Raw genomic sequence first — 19589 nt, forward strand, 5'->3', positions numbered from 1 at the left:
AGGTTTTAGAATTTTTTAGAGAACTTAGCAGTTGGCGACATGTGTTCTCATCTTGGCCGTTCTTTTAAGCATTTTAAAGAAAGCCTTCTAAAGACTTTTTAAGGTTAGTTGATGGGGGAGCTTTGGAGCACGTTTTTTTTTCTTTTCTTTAGGTCAGCTATTAAGAGAGAATAGGTAAGGGTGAGCTGCAAGGTTAGGTTTTTTTTTAAAGAAATGATATTCTTTGCAAGGGTAGTTAGGAGAGAGAGATGATGAACACATTTTAGAATCTGTAGGAGACGCGTTTCAGACGGGGGAGACTCTTTCTATTGCTTTGTGGTTGTTAGAGAGAAAAGAAAAAATAAAAGTCTTATAGAGGAAGAAAAAAGGAACAAGGGGAAAGAAAGAAACAGAGGAGAACTAGCTGGTTCTCTAGGTTTGTGAAGAAAGCAAGGAAGACTAGAGGTCCAACAAATCTTGTTGGAGGGGAACACTTTTAGCTAGATGCTAAGGTACACTCCTATCTCTATCTTGTTTATTTATTTATTCTTTATTATCTGTAAACCCTCAATTTTGTCCCTTTAAGTTCATTTTCAGTGCTTCATAGTACTTCCTTGGTGGTCCATAACTACTCATACAACTTACCTTTTTTAAGCCACCTCAAAGATTTTGGTTGAGGGATTTTCTGAACCCTTTTTTGTGACCCTTGACAACCCTATTTTAGATTAGGCTTTTCCTTCTTTTTTTAGAAGAGCACACTTAGACATGTTTAGGTCACCTACACGATATCCTGATCACTTTAGGTTACGTAGGCACCACCCTAGCCCTCTTAGACACACTTGGCCTATTAAACGTTTTTTACATGACTCACATAGTCGCATGACTTGCATGGTCCGCATAGGATTAACTATTTTATTTCATTTTATTTAATTATTTTGTTTTACTTTATTCATTCATTTTATTTTACTTTATTCTTTTATATATTGCAACATTGCTAACTCTTTTTCGGTTTTATTCTTTTTATTTTCGTTTTTTTATTGTTTGACAAGAGAATGAGAGTTGTTGTTCAACTCTCACAAAGGCATGTACATTCAAAGAAGGTAAGAAAAATATTTTTGGAGGAAAACGAGGATTAACATGGCTGCATACATATGGAAAGAGAATATCCTACATAGAAAGAGAGAAACATTCTGATTTTCGGAAAGGAAGGGAAATAAAAGAAAGGAAAGTAGATTTAAAAAGGAAGAAAAGAACAAAAACGAAAGGGGGATTTTCCTTTTTGTTTTGGAACAGATTTGTTGAAAAAAATAGGCTTTCCCACAAGTGTAAATCAATGGAAGCAATATAAATAGAATAACAGAAAATAAATGAGCACACAAGATTTACGTGGTTCCCTCAAATAACTTGAGGTACGTCCACGACGACCGGTAGGTCAGTTTCTTCCACTATCACCAAAAGAGTTTACAAAGTGGCCAAAAGGCATAAGCCTTACAAACATACCAAGGTGTAAATCACAAGAGGAAAATACCTCACAAAAGTAAACCAAATCTCCAAGAACAAACCGCAAGAAACCCCAAATATCAAGTGAAGAAACGTTACCCACTTGAAGTACAAACTTGCCGATTGTGTAGCACCAAAAATGGAGAAGAAGAAGGCTGATTTTTGTTTTGAACCAAAAAGGTATCCCAAGAGTCTTCTTGCCGACCAAGATGATGAACCAAAGGAAAAGACAAAAGACTTGTAGTTTTTTTCTTTCCTTGAAGACTTCAAACCAATCTTGAATATGCCAAGAGTCATGTGCCAACCAAGGTGTTGGCCAAAATAGCAAAACCATATTTAGTAAATTTAAGAGTCCCACAAAGGAGGGAAACCCAACAAGATTTGGGTCTTTGGGGGCTGATATACATATGTGCAAAAGGATGTTGAAGTGAATTTTTTTTTTTTCGGGAGATAGTCTTGAGGAAAAGCACAGAGAAGCGGGAAATGAGCAAGAGTAGCCAAGTTCATCCAGGTATGTTTCTTGTTACTCTTGAAATTCTTACCCATATTCGATTTCTCCGTATATTTGTTTTTAGAATATTTAATATATTGTTCGTTGGTGTGGACGTTAAGGGCCACAAGTTGTTCTGCTGAGCTTGGTTGTTTACTTCTTTATTCAATTTTTATTTTGATTATTTTACGTGTCATGAATGTCTTCGGAAATATACAACTCCATGCTTGAATGTGATCCTGCTCTTTTTTTTGTTTGAATCTTATCTTGTATTGTTCCCTCTGTTATGTTCTTAGCCCATGGATTAATACTTGAAGTGGAGACTATTTTTGTTTACTTATCAACATCTTCTGTTCTTTCCTCCTCTGAGTTTTACTTCGTTTTTATTTCATTTTATTTCTCTTCCATCCATTTTCCTGTATGCTGCCCAAATCCTTCTCATTACCTTTGGGTGTACATTGAGGAATGACGGAAGTGTTAATACGAGATGGAGTATGCAACAATCTCACTCAAATATTGGATAGTTGATTCCGAGGTTCTTCTAGTGAACTACAGAAATCTGGAATACGCATCATTGAAATTCGGATCTATCCCACACTACCAACCTCGGGAAACAGGGGAGAAATTCTGGGAGTTTGATTTTCGATTCTGTTAGAAAAATGGAGTTCACGCTACAACTGATGATTCCCATGGAAACAACCTTGTTGCCATTCTCTGTTGATCTTATCATCATATGGAGAGGGATCACCGACCTTGAGGAGAGATTTGGGTTTCTCTGGAATTGGAAAACTGAAGAAGTTCTGGATTCATCTTATTAGAAGATTATTACCACGCGCGGTTCCTGGAGGGGTGATCCAAAGAGAGGATTGGTTAGAGGGAACTGTGGATAACCGGAAAGTAGAAGAAACTGAAGGGATCATAGCTGAATGGAGGATGGAAACTCGCACTTTCCCTTTGAAGCCATTGAAGGCGAGGGAAAAGCCTTTGAATATTCACATCTCTGTCATCTGATCAATGATTCTCTTCCTCTTTACATCGAATCAGAGCTAATTTCAGTGACCAAACAAAAAATCTTTTGGTTGCTCTTTCCCAGGATTCAAGAAAAATTCAATTCTGGATATATGAGCTTGATTCCGATTCCCGTGACGACATAGCGGCCTAACCTACTTATATTGAGAAATCAGAAAATTATGAAGAGCATTGTTGTTTGACTAGAATCATAGCCAACTTGCTGAAAGTCAATATGTTCAATATTTGGCGAGCAAGGTTCTTGTGGTCATTTATGAGTTTGTGGTGGTTTCTGGAAGTAATTGGGAGGGATTTGTGCATTTTTTGCGTGTTTGCTTTGATGTAGCAATTGGAAACTTTCTTTCATCGTCTTTAACACTCCAAACTGATGGGGACGAAATTTTTACTGAGAAGTCAAGTTTTGTTGTTTTTTGTAAAATCCAGACTGAAAAATGCAAATTGGTTTGCAGTGGCTGGTATTATTCGAGTTTTGAGTAATATATTGAAATACTTGAAGCAAGAATATGATGATCAACTTGGGAAAATACTTGGATTCTATCAATTCTTGTTTGTCAAATGTGCCTTGGGATTCATTGAATGATGTTTGTGTTGGTCAGAATGGTGACACTTAGAGACGCTCAAACACTTTTAGTCTGAGGAATGTTCAGCTACTAGAGTCAAAGGTTGTATTTCTAAGAAATCTTGTTCAGTTCTTCTGTTTATTGGTTGAGCAAAATGGTTCTTTGGGAATCCCAAGTGTTTCTCTAGGTAAGTATCCTGTTCTTTATAACATCAGCAACCTTGTTCCTAAGTTTCTATATTGGTGCCTTGGCAAGCAATGGAATTGTAACAGCTTGTGCATCTCTGTACTTTAAACACAAGTTGTTGATGCTAATGTTTAGGCTCAGTTTCTATATCCGTCTACAATATTCAATTCTTGCTTCTTTGCTGCAAGTTCTCCATGAACACTTTCAAGATCTTTTGCTCCAACCAATACGTCAAGTCAAGCCTGATGAGAGTGGTTGTCTTGAAGGCTCTCCATTTTTTATTCAGTATTCTTGATGGAAAAGTATATAACATGTCTTTATACCATTTACAGAGACAGACTGTTTTCCTTTTCCTAAGGTGTTCCTTCAGTTTGATCAGTCTGAGGGAAGAAATAAGAGAGCAATGTGCATATGCAGCTACCAATTCATGCGTGACATTTGACCTAAATTCAAATTTGGAATGTTGTAGTCAAAAGAAAGGTCTATCAGAGCTTTATGAGCGGCTTCAAGGACATATTCCTAAGTGTTTAGTTGTGAACCTTAAAATGTATTAGACAGTTATTTCTTAGATATGCTGAAGCTCTGTTTTCTTTGCTCCAACTTCTTTGTCAGTATCATGTGACACGCTTGGTTCAGGGTTTTGATGTTAATCTACGACAATAATTAGTTCAATTAACACTCCACCAATCTGTTTGTTCCGAGGAAGGTGATCGGCTTGCTACTAGGTTAATATCTTCCCTAATGGAGTATTACACTGGTCCTAATGATAAGGTAACAGTTGATGATATTAGCGCACGATTGCGAGAAGGTCGGCTAGGCTATTACAAGGGGACTGATCACAAACTTTACTTAGCTGTGGAGTTTCTTGAGAGAGCTACTGTAACTTCTGACACCGAAGAGAAGGAAAACCTTGCTAGAGAGGCCTTCAATCTCTTGAATAAAGTTCCAGAACCTGCAGATTTGTGAGCAGTTTGCAAAAGGTTTGAAGACTGGAGATTTCATGAAGTTGTGGTTCGTTTACCACTACAAAAAGGCACAAGCCCCTTGTCCCTGAAGGTGATGCTTCCAATGAGCGACTTGATGCAGAAATTTGAGAACATGCACTTGCTTAGCTTGAACAATGTTATGAGATTATCACCAATGTTTTGTGTTCTCTAAAAAAGGCGAGGCTTTTCTAGAAGGAACTCGGATCTCCCGTGAGTCCCGCTGCCTGATCCACCCTTGATTAGGCTTCTCGAGACATATACATACGCCAAACTGTCCAACTTAGTGTTAAATCATCTGACACAGTCTTTCAGATACTGTTTCAGTACAGATCCAAAATATGTTAGGCCCCTTGCAATTCTTGCCCTTGATGATCTCTTCCAGCATGAAGGACTTGCTAGACCTAGTGATTCTGTATCAGCATATCACGACAGCAAACACTTGGCATCTGATGTTCTGCTTCTTCTCTTATCAAGGTTGCCTGCATCTTTCGTCCCAATGGTTCTCTCTTATGAACTTGTCCAGTGTTTAACGGACATGCTTCCTACCAAAGACATTTGGCTGCATAAAGTTGCACAATATTTTCTTAAAGACCTATCAGATTGGGTCAGATATGATGATGTTAGAAAAGTATATGTCATCATGGCTCTACAGAAGCATAACAGTGGGCGATTTGATTGCATTACATGGATAAAAACTGTTAAAGATTTGATGGCAGAGTTCAAAACAGAATCTGGATGCATGCCATTTAATCAGAACTTAATTAGCATGTTTGTGGATGAGGCTCATGCTTCGGAGAAACCTTCTGATCAGAGTTAGACCATAAATGACAATCCTTTAACAACATTTTCCATATTTTGAGAAGATGTTTCCATTGTAATCAGATTGGTGGGGGATCTTAAAAGATTAGATGAATTCCCAGGAGTGAAGGACACCAAATTTGGAATCCGAATGCTAAAGTTATCATGCTTTGTAAACAGTTACAGATTGTTCATCATGTAATAATGACTGGTGCGCCAATTCAGAACAAGCTGGCTGAGCTGTGGTCTTTGTTCGATTTTGTCTTCCTTGGGAAGTTGGGAGTGTTGCCTGTGTTTGAAGCAGAAGTTGCAGTTCCCATATCTGTTGCTGGCTATGCCAATGCCTCTCCATTACAAGTATCCACTGCTTATAGGTGTGCAGTAGTCCTACGTGACTTGATTATGTCATATCTCCTTCGATGTACGACAGTTGATGTGAATGCTCAGCTTCCAAACAATACTGAACATGTCCTCTTTTGCAGCCTTACCGCAGAGCAGTATTCTATATATCGAGCACTTCTCTCGAGTCTGGAGGTGGAATAGATCTTTGATGGTAGTAGAAGTTCTCTTTATGACATTAATGTGATATATAAAATATGCAATCACTTTGATCTACTTGAGCAAGAGTGCATGCTTACCAGAATCCAGATTATGGGAATCCTGAACACAGTAGAAAAAAAAAAACGAAAATTGTCGCTCATGTGCTTAAGGGGTGGAAAGAACAGGGTCACCGCGTTGTTCGTTTTACACAAACTCAACAAATACTTGATATTCTTGAGAATTGCCTGATCGCTAGCTGCTGATCGTCTAAGAAGCCTTAAGAAAACAAAAGCTCAACTTGAAATAGAGCTTTCAAATTTGCAAAAAGAAAAGCCTTCCAAGATTGTTGAGCATGACTAGGTGATACCAAATTTGGTTAAGGAGGAGGCAAGACCTAAGAAAATGTTAAATGAAATTCTGAAATTGGGCAAAGAATTAAAGAAGCGAAAGAAAACAATTCCATTTGATGATGATGTTGATTTTGATACAGTCCTGGATACAACTTCTGCAGGATTTGTCAAAACAAAAAGAGACAAGTTGGTTAGAAATGGGATTTTAACTCATTTCCATAAGCTCAAAGGCTTTGAACGTCATCTTCAACAACCAGGTCCATCAAGTAGAGACAATTTACCTGAGGATAAAGAGAGTAGCATTCGCATCAGAACTGAACCTATTGTGAGGCAGATCTTAGGATTCTCTTGGCCATCAGCTGATGAACTTTCTAATTGATACAAGTGCTGAAGTTTCTATTGGTCAGATCATTGACCTCAAAAGAACAGCAAAAATGCTCTTGAATTCAGTCAAAAACATATTGAAATCGTTGTATCGCTGGAGGATTATGCTGCCATGAATCCAACCAAGCGTTTCACCTTTGTCTCCCATAGTGCTAGAAGGTACTCTGCCAAAAAGGTTCTGGAACCCTCAAATATTTAAATTGGAGGATTCTAATGCTTTACTAGCACTCACCCTATGACGAATACTCAGTTTATGATGAAAAAGTGGAGTTTCTGGCATCCACCTATGCACCGAATGCAGAATCAATATTTGCTCCTCTCATAGGAACAAACAATTTTCACAACAAACCAAGTGTTCAAGATGATGCAGGCTGCAAGAATTTCTCGAAAGAATTGCAAATGGCCAGACTAGATGATGAAGCCGTTCTCCAAAAACTGAGGCAAATGCCATTGGAAGTGGGAAAATTGAAACAGAATTTATAATGCTCTTCTTCCCTCATGTTCAAAGGCTGGTCTGAACAATACTGGAGTCGCCTACGCAGCCATGCTAGACACTAGAAGCTTTATGCTTGCAGACCGCAATTCCACCACATTCTTCACAGGTTTCATCCATATTCCAGAAATTCCAAAAAGGAAAAGAAAAATCGATGGTGATTGGATGCATAAATTAGCAATCCGGGCTAACCAATTTTAGTGGCAGCTTGTGTTCGCTCTACAGAAGCAAGGAGAAGGGTTTTCATGGAGATCAGTAATATACTTAACGACTTTAATGATTTATCTAATGATTTTAGGCCACTCGACAATGATATCCAAGCTTTTATTGATTTGCTCAATGATGAATTGGCTGCTCGATCACCTACAGCCGATCATGTTGAGTCTTTTAATACCACTCAAACCTTTGGCGGGTTTGAGGCTGCTACTGATGATATGGAACAAGACCTGCAGTCACCGAATCTCTGCAAAGAACAGATGTATCATGTACGCATTCTCAATTTTTTGAAATGCAGATTGAACGCAAATGGCAGCCTGTCAAACTGTCCTAGAAGTGTGTCGATGGATTTGGGTGGGAGATGGATTCGCAACTGCTGATGAGGTTGTCCTTGATGATCCCCACCATTTAGCTCCTATATACGTGTCATACCAGTTGATTTAGCAGTTTTCAAGGAATTATTTTTTGAAACTCGGAATTCAGGAGCTCTTGAAACCTGATGACATGTTAGCATTTTAGGTGCAACATCTGGCTGAAGTTCAGTTTCATGAACATAAATCTAAGATCTACTTACCTGATGTGTCAGGAAGACCACTTCTTGTCAATAAGTTAGTTTATGATGATGCTCCCTAGCTGTTTGGTTCCTAAAGGTGAATATCTGCCTGCAAAAGAGGTGAAGCAGCCCCTAATGCTGCTGATTCTGATACAGCAAGAAACTTCTCATGAAGTCACTCTTATGACACTACTGATGAGGAACTCACGTCAATTGTAATGGAAAACTATCAACATTCAGAGCCTCAACACGGTCTTGAAAGCTTTTCTACCAGAGAAACAATTTCTCTTAACTTCTTAGAAAAGGCTACGTCAGGCTATGAATTCCATCGACCAGAGAGATAACCTGGGACCTTACAAATGTCAAATTAAGTTACGCTTTGCAAAACGGACTAAGGGTAGAACTTCATCAGCATAACCAGATTTCGTGAGAGATGAAGTAGATATTGGTCCGAGAGGGTATGAACAAAGCAGTAGAAATGAAGTCACTATTATTTCCAGGCAGAGCATCAGGAGAGGAAAGAATAATATGAAAGGTTCCTATCCAACGGGCATTCTCAAGGTTCCCAGCTTTCTCATGGGCTATCACATCTTAACAATACGTGTACTTCCAGCCAAAATTATTCAGAGTGTTACTACATTTTCACAGAGACAGATGCATGACGTGGAATGTCTCGCAACAAAGCTCACGAGAGGGTTGAAATCCACGCACAGGACACAAAATCAAAACAACAACTCCATAGCTGCTTGGGCAGCAAACAGAACAAAACGCGAGTCACCTTCGAGCTATATATCCATGACACAATTACCCTGCCCAAATAATGCAAAGATAGCTATCGAAATTGTGAATCTCCCTATCTATCCAGTCTTTGATGTGATGCAGGCAATGGGGTCCATTAAGAGTCAATTTGCGTTGATGATTATGAGAAAGAAGCTTTCCTTTGTGACATGCCATGGACATTATTAGCGAACGCTGCACTTGTGTCTACATTCTGGAGGATTTTTAGAAGCACTCTTATCCAAGGTGATTCAATTGTGTCGACTCTCAGTCAGGCTCAAGAAGTTGTGAATTAAAAAGTTTAGGATTCGGTCCAGATTTCTTTTTTGAAGGGTAGTTTGTCGTTGTAGTTGAAATGAAAAACATCAAGAGCGCAAAAAGAGAGTTCAAAATTGTTCAAATCAGGGTTTAAGCGGACTGAATTGACATTTGGCTTGAATATTAAAGAAAGATAAATGAATCTCCAGATTTGTGGCTGAGATGGCTAAAAGACTTGAAGCAATGGAAGGCAAAGTAACAGAGTTTCGAATTAACGCATGCCTCAGGTTCCATGAAAAGGGGTGTAGGTTCCCTCAGCTAGACCTAGAAGCATTATTCCAGGTTCGGCAGAGTCTCAAACAAGGAACTAGACGGGCAACTTATATGATCAGAAAGCATAGACATAAAAGGAAAATTCAGAGAAAATGAGTTATAGAACAGGAAACTTAATCTGAAATTGAGCATTACGTCTTCACCAGAAGCTTCTGTTGATAATTCAGGTTGTGATCCTGAGAAACTAGAGTTGTATTGAAGCCCTTTTTTTAGATGAGGTGGCACCCTAAAATCCAGTAAACATGGGCTCTGAAGCGAATACATTCAGTTTCTTTCCAGACAACCAGTGGTCTACAGAATCCTCCTTATGCAATCTGTTTCAACCATTTAGTCTCAAGTGCACCTCCAGACCTCACTCATATAGTGGTCACCTTGCCACACATCATACTCCTAATGTTTCTTCTTATTCTTTTTTGTTATCTTACACATTTTAAATCTGGATTTCAAAATCTTTTTCCGTAAAAAATAACTCTAGTTTTATTTAAAATTCCCGAGAAGTTTCTGGGCATAAAATCCAAATTTTAACATACTATTTGCTGCCATTTTCCTTTCCAGCATGCATTTTCGTCATCTTCAACTATTTTCATGATTTTCTCGATTTTCGACAAGCATGAACAAACTTCATGATTCCAAACAATGGAATTCATAGAATCAACTCATGCAAAATCAATCAGGACCTTGGTGGGTGGTCCGACATTCTTGATATCTTCTCTGATATTGATTCAAATGAGGGGATTGTTCGATACTTGGCTGATTTCAATTGTTCCCTATGATATATATGAAAATTGTTTATACTTGTTATTAAGCTAACCTTGTTTTCCATAGACGCATTTAGCTTGCTACCCAGGTACGCTCTCTCTCTCTCACACACACACTCATTTTCTCAAATTCTATGAACATACATGCTATTGAAGATCACTTCCATGTTTGATGTAATCCTTGGGTGTTTAGGTGTATACTTGATTTGCTTGGATAAAGCACATGTTGTGTGATATATTTCTATACTAACCTTTGATGTTTTGTGATAGCGCTTAAGAAGTGGTTCAGGTACGTACCCTAACTCTCCTTTATTGTGATTGATCTCCTTATTTAGCATGCTATTTTCTGAAATCACCTAGCTTACTTAGGTATCTATAATTAACCAACTAATTGTCACACTTCCCTTAACTTAGTTAGTAGAGACCTTTATAGGACTTAGAAGGGTGTTACCTTTCAAAGGTACCTTCCCAATAGGTAACTTGATCCTTGGACTTAGACTCGGGTTTTTTTTAAAGACATGCTTTTTCCAAAACTATGGAGTCATTTTTTTTAGGGTTTTATTTCTTGTTTTATTTTCCCTTTAAAATAAAAATAAAATAATTGGTGACTCCGACTTTTTCAAAAATTAATTTTTCATAAATAAAAAACGAGTCTCGCTGATCGAGTGAGAGCGCACGTGAAAAATGCGGGTCCACAAATTGGCGACTCCACTGGGGATCTTGAGGATCAAGCTTAAACACTATTTGAGGAAAATGTGGCGTTTAATTGGTCGATTAGAGGGTACCTCATCATTTTTAGGCAAGGCGATTTGGTTATCTTACTTGATTGCTTTGCTATCTTAACATGTTGGCATTGATCCCTCTATAGTTCAACACCACTTACCTATCCTACCACATGCCAGACCGGTTAAGCAGAAATTAAGACGGTTACATCCACGTTGGAGTCTGCAGGTGAAAGAGGAGATTCAGAAACAACTCTGTGTTGGATTCATATCAGTGGTTGAGTATCCAAAGTGGTTGGCTAATGTCGTCCCAGTTCCCAAAAAGGATGGCAAAGTTAGAGTTTGTGTAGACTTTAGAGATCTTAATAAAGCTAGCCCTAAAGATGACTTCCCTTTCCCACATATCGATTTGTTAGTTGATGGCACTATAGGCCATTCGATGTTGTCTTTCATGGATGGGTTTTCAGGGTATAATCAGATTTTGATGGCTCCAGAGGATATGGAGAAGACAACCTTTATTACTGAGTGGGGTACCTACTGTTACAAGGTTATGCCATTTGGGTTGAAGAACGCAGGAGCCACTTATCAGAGGGCCGCTACTACTTTGTTTCATGACATGATGCATAGGGACGTTGAAGTTTATGTGGATGATATGATTATGAAATCCCAAGGCAGAGCAGATCACCTAGAGGCTCTAGAGAGATTCTTTGAGAGGATCCGAAAGTTTAGATTGAGGCTGAATCCCAAGAAGTGCACCTTTGGAGTGACTTCTGGGAAGTTATTGGGACATATGGTCAGTAAGCGAGGCATAGAGGTCGACCCAGATAAAATCAAAGTCATACTTGACATGCCTGCGTCGAGGACTAAGAAAGAGATTAGAGGTTTTCTGGGTAGATTACAGTACATCAGTCGTTTCATAGCCAGATTGACAGACATATGTGAGCCCATATTTCATCTTTTAAGGAAGAATTAACCAACAGTTTGGAATGATGATTGTCAGCTTGCATTTGAGAAGATCAAGGGGTACTTGCTTTTTCCTCCTGTTTTAGTGCCTCCTACGCCAAGACGCCCACTTCTTTTATATTTGTCAGTTTCAGACATGGTCTTGGGATGTATGTTAGCTCAGATTGACAACTCAAGGGAAGGAGCAGGCTATTTACTATCTGAGTAAAAGGATGCTGGAGTATGAAGTGAAATATGTTATGATCAAGGAGGAAAATGTCGCAATATTTCGGCGATATATCGCCGAAATATCGTGTATCGGACCATCTCGACACGATATATGTTAGAGATATATCGGTTCCACGATATTTTATCAATTTATCGTGATTTTCACTTATTTCTCGTGATTTATTGGCATTTTATCATTTTATCTTCAATATATCGCGATATTTTGGACGGTCAAATGAGGATCAATGCGGTCAAACTTTTAAAAATGCCTCAGGACCGTCGCGGGGGCTCGAACCCCAGCCAAAAGGTTTGGTTGGCAGCAAGCCAACTGCTGGGGCAAGTTTGCCCCTTGATATATAATGTGCACCAAATATATATAAAGTCAAATTCATCATATAAACATAATTTTAAAAAAATGTTTTAAAGAACAAATTAATTATAATTATTTTATAATTAAATAAATTTTTTTCATCTATTTGAATACCAAAAATATAAAAATTATTGTGATAATTTTCTTCATAATGTTTTTAATATTATTAATATATTAATTAAGTATTAAAAATTATACACATATCATCATTTATTTTATATCATTTAATACAATTAAATTAAATGAATTATAATTTAAATATTAAATATATTTTAAAATTAGACATATTATAATCAAATATCACAAATATTATTATGAATAATATTTGATATAATTTAATAATAAATATATACTTATGAAATTTATAGTTTTTTTTTATTAACACATATACTATTATTGTCAAATATGATAAATCATATTATACATATATCAAATTATTTAATAAAATAATTTAAAAATATCATTATACTTCTAATTACATTTTTATGAAGTTTTTTTTATATTTTTATAAATTTTAATCAATTTTATGTTTATCGATATTTTTTTCCAAAATATCCGCCGATATATCTCCGATATATCCGTAAAATCGAAGTACCGATATATCCGTGATTACCGATATTTTCATTCTTGGTTATAATTGAGCGTCTATGCTTAGCACTAGTTTGGGCTACCAGGAGATTAAGACATTACATGACAGAGTACTCAGTGCATTTGATATCCCGCCTAGATCCATTGAGATACTTATTTGATAGACCTGCATTGACTGGTAGACTAATGAGATGACTTGTACTTTTGACAGAGTTTGATATCCAGTATGTTTCTCAGAAGTCTATTAAGGGAAGTATTGTCGCCGATCACCTAGCCTCACTACCGACATCTGAGAATAGACCAGTTGATGATGATTTTCCATATGAGGAGTTTGTTGCTATGACCAGCTTATCAGGATGGTATATATTATTAGAGAAACACCCAAATCAGCTCCAAATATAATGATAAAGCAACACGTGGATTGGAATTTTTCCAACCCCTTTCCATTAACACGACTGATAAAGTGACAAGAGGATCCACATAGTTTGAGCCTATGCTTGGTTTCAGAAAGTACCAAAATTTAAATAAATAAATAAATATATATATATATATATATACTAAAAATTATCTTCTTATCTATTATATAAAAAAAATTAATACAATTAAAATTATTTAAAAATTAGTTTATTTTTAAATTATTTAGTTTTTATATTAAAAATTAAAATAAATTTAAAATAACATATAAAAATAATTATTAATTTTAAATTTATTTTTATTTTATTCCTCTTTATTTTTTATTCGTGTTTTCTCTCAAATTTTGAGGGCTCCAAACATAACCTGATAAATAACAAAGATATTATCTCGTGGCTATTAAGACAAGCAAGTTGCCAACCCGCTTCTTTAATTACCCAAATTGGTGAGTGGCCCTGTTTTTGCCCCTTCGTCTGTGGAGACTCACCGAGTCACCGATGGCAGAGTCAAACCTTCCGATACTAGCACGACTAGGAGGAGCTCATCATGGTCCTTTGGTTTTCTCGTCTTGATTCTTACTCCCGTTGCAGCGGCCATCTTTCTCTACCAACTCGACTCCTTTGATCCAGCTTCTCTGCCCACTCACGAGTTTTCACAGGAACCCATGCCTGTGCCGAAGCTCAACCCTCGTATGCTGCAAGGTTCTGAGATGATTGGGCAGGGGAATCTGTTGGGCCCAGAGGACATTGCCTATGACGCCAACTCACACCTAATCTACACAGGCTGTGCTGATGGCTGGGTCAAGCGAGTCACCTTGAACGAGTCGGCTGCCAACTCGGTCGTCCATAACTGGGCCTTCACCGGTGGAAGACCTCTCGGCGTCGCTCTCGGTCGAGTTGGCGAAGTTCTCGTCGCCGATGCCGAAAAGGTCAAAATGGTTTTCTCTGCCACACTTACTTTTCTCTAGTTTTTTTTGTCTTTTTCCTCCATTTGAAGGCAAAGAGATAAGATAATTATCATTTAAAAACCAAAAAGAATAATAATAAATTAATAAGTGGTATTTTTATTGAAAAATAAGTGACATGATATACTCCAATAATGGCGGTCCAAACGCTCCCTTAATTAATTACTACAATCAGAGCTGGTGAAATAGACGAACATGAGCGCATGGGTTGCTGTCGATATGTGGATGGTTTAAGACGGCAAGCAACCATTCCCATTGGCAACTACTAACTCCAACTCACTCTATTGACTTTGTCGTCGTCAGGGTTCTTTTCTGATTTTGACAACAACGCATTATGGACGCTAGGAAAAAACAAAATAAAAATAGAAAGAACCATTATTTTTCTCAAGTTTATCATCAGCCGTATGATCTATCGACCTGAATCAAAAGTTCAAAGATTTTTCCTATGCGGCAGGGTCTATTGGAGATAAGTGGAGATGGTGTGATGAAACTATTGACCGATGAGGCTGAAGGCCTAAAATTCAAACAAACGAACGCTGTAGATGTAGCTGTTGATGGTATGATTTATTTTACAGATGCTTCCTATAAATACGGGTTGATAGAGTTCATATGGGAGATATTGGAGGTTAGGCCCCATGGTAGACTACTGAGCTTTGATCCATCGACTCAAGAGACTATAGTGCTTTTACGTGATCTTTACCTTGCTAATGGTGTTGTCGTCTCACCTGATCAGACTTCTGTGGTCTTCTGCGAAACTCTCATGTATGTTTCTCACTCACACGTTTTTAAATTACCATACTCGAATTACTCTATGATAATATAATCGCAGGAAAAGGTATACAAAATATTATATACAAGGCAAGAGAAAGGGGTCCGTGTAAAAGTTCATTGATAATTTGTCTGGCATGCCTGACAACATCTTATATGATGGGAAGGTCATTATTGGATTGCATTGGCCATGGTAATTCAATTTTCTCCTTAGTCTACATCTCCCAGTAGGTCATTCCTATTGTATGATAACTTCAAAATTATTGGCCCACTTGATAGGGGACTAAAGGTCTTTGGGACTTGGCACTCAAGTATCCTTCAATTCGAAAAGTTATGGCAATCTTGGAGAGGTACATTGGAAGGCCACATATCGAGAAAAATGGTGGGATTTTGACAGTTGATTTAGAAGGAAAACCGGTTGCCCACTATTATGATCCTGAATTGTCAATGGTGTCAAGTGGGGTCAAGGTTGGCAAGTATTTATATTGTGGTTCCTTTGTCAAACCGTACATTATCTGCCTTGATCTTGATCAACATGCTGCCCGTACCATCACATAAGCAGGCAAACCTAGTTATAATTGCAAGGTGCACTAATTTTTGCAACAAAGTACAATGGATCATTCAATACATGCAACTGCCTAAAAAGCTTTAATTTAAATGAAGATGAGGTGCAGTTGATGGAAGATACCATTTATGTGTTGGTTACAAGGGGGAAAGATGACACTGCTTTGCCCACATAATCCTTGAGACAACTACCTATAAAGTTGAATTGATTGTGATCAATGTAGCGAGTTCAACACAAACAATATTAGTCGACTAGTTTAAGAACTAACATGTGTGTCAAGAAATAGTTGGTTGCTGCATAGCTCTTAATAGATGATGCATTGCATGAACATCAGGACTACAAGGTAGGCTCGTATCGAAACATGCATGTGCCATAATGATAAAATAGAGATAAATTGAAGTCACGTTGATCTCCAATTCTTTTCAAAGGAAAGGGTGTTCATTTGAATATGACATCTTTTTGTTGAGTATTTGGAGAGATTTTGGGTGAGCCTATTTAAGCATCCATGGTTAGAAATGATTTCTAATAGTAACATGTTTCAGCTACAACTTCAATAGTGTTTAAAAGCAACATGTTTTGATCGTAAATTTAGCAACAACTTCAATAGCATCTAAAGAAATATAGTTTTGATTTCACACACATGAACAATTTCTCATTGGGTTTACAAGAGAAGAATAATATAGCAAAATCTTAGTTTGCAAATTTGGCTCAAAGTTTACACAGAAATTAGGATTGAAGGGTGCATTAGAAGAAAATATAAGTTTTTGAACAAGGTGTATTAAAAAATGTTCTCAAAGGCTCAAATGATTTATGAGCCATGGTTTCAACAATATTCTTAGCAATAATGAAGTATTGAAGTTTCTTATAGGAATTTCAATTGGAAAATAGTTGTTAGACATACTAGTTGGTTGAGCACTCAATTAGCTATTGGAGGTATAAATTGTTGGATTAACAATCAAATCATAGGGTGTATGCTCTATAGATCTATCAACAACAAAAGCAATAAAAATTAGATTTGGGTGTCATAAAAACCATGTTATTAGATCTAGATGTTCCTAGATCCTACTCTAATTGATGCAGGGATCTCAAAAATCTTGCAATATTTCATTCAATGGCTCTATCTTCGATCTTTAGCAAATGTGTAGAGTCACTACACACCTTTAGAGGAGAAAGAGAGAGAAGCTATATTTCTAGAAGACTATTAGTTGGAAAAGTTAGAATCTAACCCTAAAACCTAAGAGGTTTATATAGACTCTTATATGAGCTTAAGTAACTTTGACTTAACTTGAGCTTAGGTCACGTAATCTAGTTGACTAGATCCTAATTAATTAATTATCATTAATGGACTTTAATTAATTAATTATCTCAATAAAAAAAGAAATCTAAAATAACTAATCATAATTTACTTTAAAACTTCTATCTTTTACCAAAACAGACTTATTAACATAAATGATTAATTATTCTTAAATCCTCAAAACTTTGTGTCAACAAAAAACATGAGTTTGAATGGAAATCATTGGGATTCATAGGAAAATACTAACCCCTCATAATCCAAATTTGAAGTTGACTCAACACTCTACTCAAGAGAGTGAGTTGCACTTCAATACTCTACGATATTATATCAAGATAAAAATTCATTAAATCAAGTTTAATTAATTTCTTAGGTCTATGACCTACTATTTAATGTATGCACACTCTCCATGAATTGATGTTCATAATATAATGAGATAAAAACTATCAACTTTTCAAGAGTGCCTCTACCATTTTTGAGTCTCAAATCCTCCTATTTTGTAATCAATTGACTTACTCTAGTTTACATATGACATATGTCAAATCCCACATAAAGAATTATTACAATGACACAAATGTTATGATCACAAGTCCTTAGGATCACCTAAGGGCACACATTATCTCAATCTAATAAGATATCACAGTGCCTCCATTGAAAATACTTGTTACCATCTACCCTAATCAACAATAACCCAATTGTAGGGAATATATGACTACTTTAGGGTATCACCCATAGATTAAAGCCACAAAAACCTTTGGCATTAGTTTAGTATTATTTCAAGATTAAGAGACCATGCAACATAATAACTTGATGAAGTCATAACTATCTGATATCCAATGTAATTTTTTATTATATATCATGTCCAATGTGTAACCATGCGCACTAATGCACTCACAATGGGAAATCTCTCCTAATGACTAAGACAAATTATCCTTCCAATTATGAGGTAATATACTATAACTTCAAATAGATTGCCTATTTTCAAAAACCGATTGTGAAAAACTTTTCATCTTGTAAGAAATCCAATACTTTGATCTTATATACAACTCCTAATATACTACCTAAATTATGTACAATGCAAGTGATGTCATACTGAATGCATAGATAAATATTAATGAAAACATGGGTAGGATAGTGGATACTAAAATAATAATATATAAACATATTAGTTAAATCTCATTTTGTTCCATAATTAGCTTCCAATGGGTCTTCAACAATTTCCCTCAAGTGATCTCATACACTTGAACACTTTATCACAAGGTTTACAAGAGAAAAATAATATAACACAATCTTAGTTTGCAAATTTAGCTCAAAGATTAAAAGAAAAAAAAATAAGGATTGAAGGGTATACAAGTAGAAAATACAAGTTTTTAAATAAGGTGCACTAAAAAATGCCCTTAAATTGGATTTTTGATCATTAATTTCCAATATTGGAACTCTTAGTTATAAATGAAGTATTGGACTCTTTTATAAGAGTATCAATGTGAAAATATTTAGTAAGCATATTTTGTATTGTATTAATCAACCAAACTTTCAACCACTCTACTAATTTGTTAAAGGTGCAAAGTGCAATACATGGTTGGAAAATAATTAGCTTTGATAAGTTGAACTACCAATCAACCGGTGCTTAAAGGGTTGAGGTTTTTCCTCGACTAGCCAAAAGCCATTGTAAACATCTCCTCTATGGTTTGGTGATTTTATGAAATATATATATATATATATATATATATATATATATATATATATATATATATATATATATATATATATATATATATATATATATATATATATATGATAGTAAGGGATAAAACAAGGGAAAATACTTGGCTATATATATATATATATATATATATATATATATATATATATATATATATATATATATATATATATGATAGTAAGGGATAAAACAAGGGAAAATACTTGGCTAAATAACTCTATACAATTTTGAAAACCTTAAGAGGATAAATATGTTGATTTTAACATATGTTCCCTTTTGAAGCATTTCTTCATCGAAAATTTTAAAATAGAAAAATAATTTTTGTTAATTTAGATGAGCTATGATGCTTTAAAATGACAAAATGAATTCTTATCTTGATGCACCCCAATCTTACATAAAGATAACCTAAGTTTGGTTCTCATCATTGACGAAAACCCTATGGTAAGCACTTGCTTCCTTAGCTCTTGAAGGATTAAAAATGTATAGAAATTAAATTCAAGTGACTTAAAAACAAAATTAGATCAAATTCCTTTATTTTGTAATCATAAAAATTAATCTTGAGAAAAACCTTAGACTAATAATATCCTATTCAGGACCATTGATTTCCATTGATTTTGAGATTTTTGAAACTTAAGATCCATAAAGAGAGATGTTGACACCACTAATCAAGTTGCAATACAATTCATGGTCAACTTAGCAAAGAAATCATGAAACAAGTCAGAGAAATCAATGTGGTTAATTTGGAGGTAGATGGCATGGTTAGCTAGTAAATTTTATTAAATAGCTCAACTACCCTATAAAGCCATTTTTGTCCCCTAGTGTTGTAA

At 36.0% G+C, this 19589-nt stretch overlaps 1 protein-coding gene and 1 pseudogene across 1 annotated transcript; both read left to right on the forward strand.

Moving 5' to 3' along the window:
• The first annotated feature begins 338 nt into the window (after positions 1 to 338).
• Positions 339 to 6139, forward strand: LOC104879169 (uncharacterized; annotated as a pseudogene).
• Positions 6140 to 13669: 7530 nt separating this feature from the next.
• LOC100245364 (protein STRICTOSIDINE SYNTHASE-LIKE 4-like) lies at positions 13670 to 15944 on the forward strand. The gene is made up of 2 exons (XM_059736492.1): positions 13670 to 14379; positions 14870 to 15944. Exons 1-2 carry the CDS (start codon positions 14116 to 14118, stop codon positions 15236 to 15238), a joined length of 633 nt encoding a protein of 210 aa, XP_059592475.1. The 5' UTR covers positions 13670 to 14115; the 3' UTR covers positions 15239 to 15944.
• The last annotated feature ends 3645 nt before the right edge of the window (positions 15945 to 19589 follow it).

This window comes from Vitis vinifera, chromosome 4, assembly GCF_030704535.1.
Source record: "Vitis vinifera cultivar Pinot Noir 40024 chromosome 4, ASM3070453v1".
Taxonomy (NCBI): Eukaryota; Viridiplantae; Streptophyta; class Magnoliopsida; order Vitales; family Vitaceae; genus Vitis; species Vitis vinifera.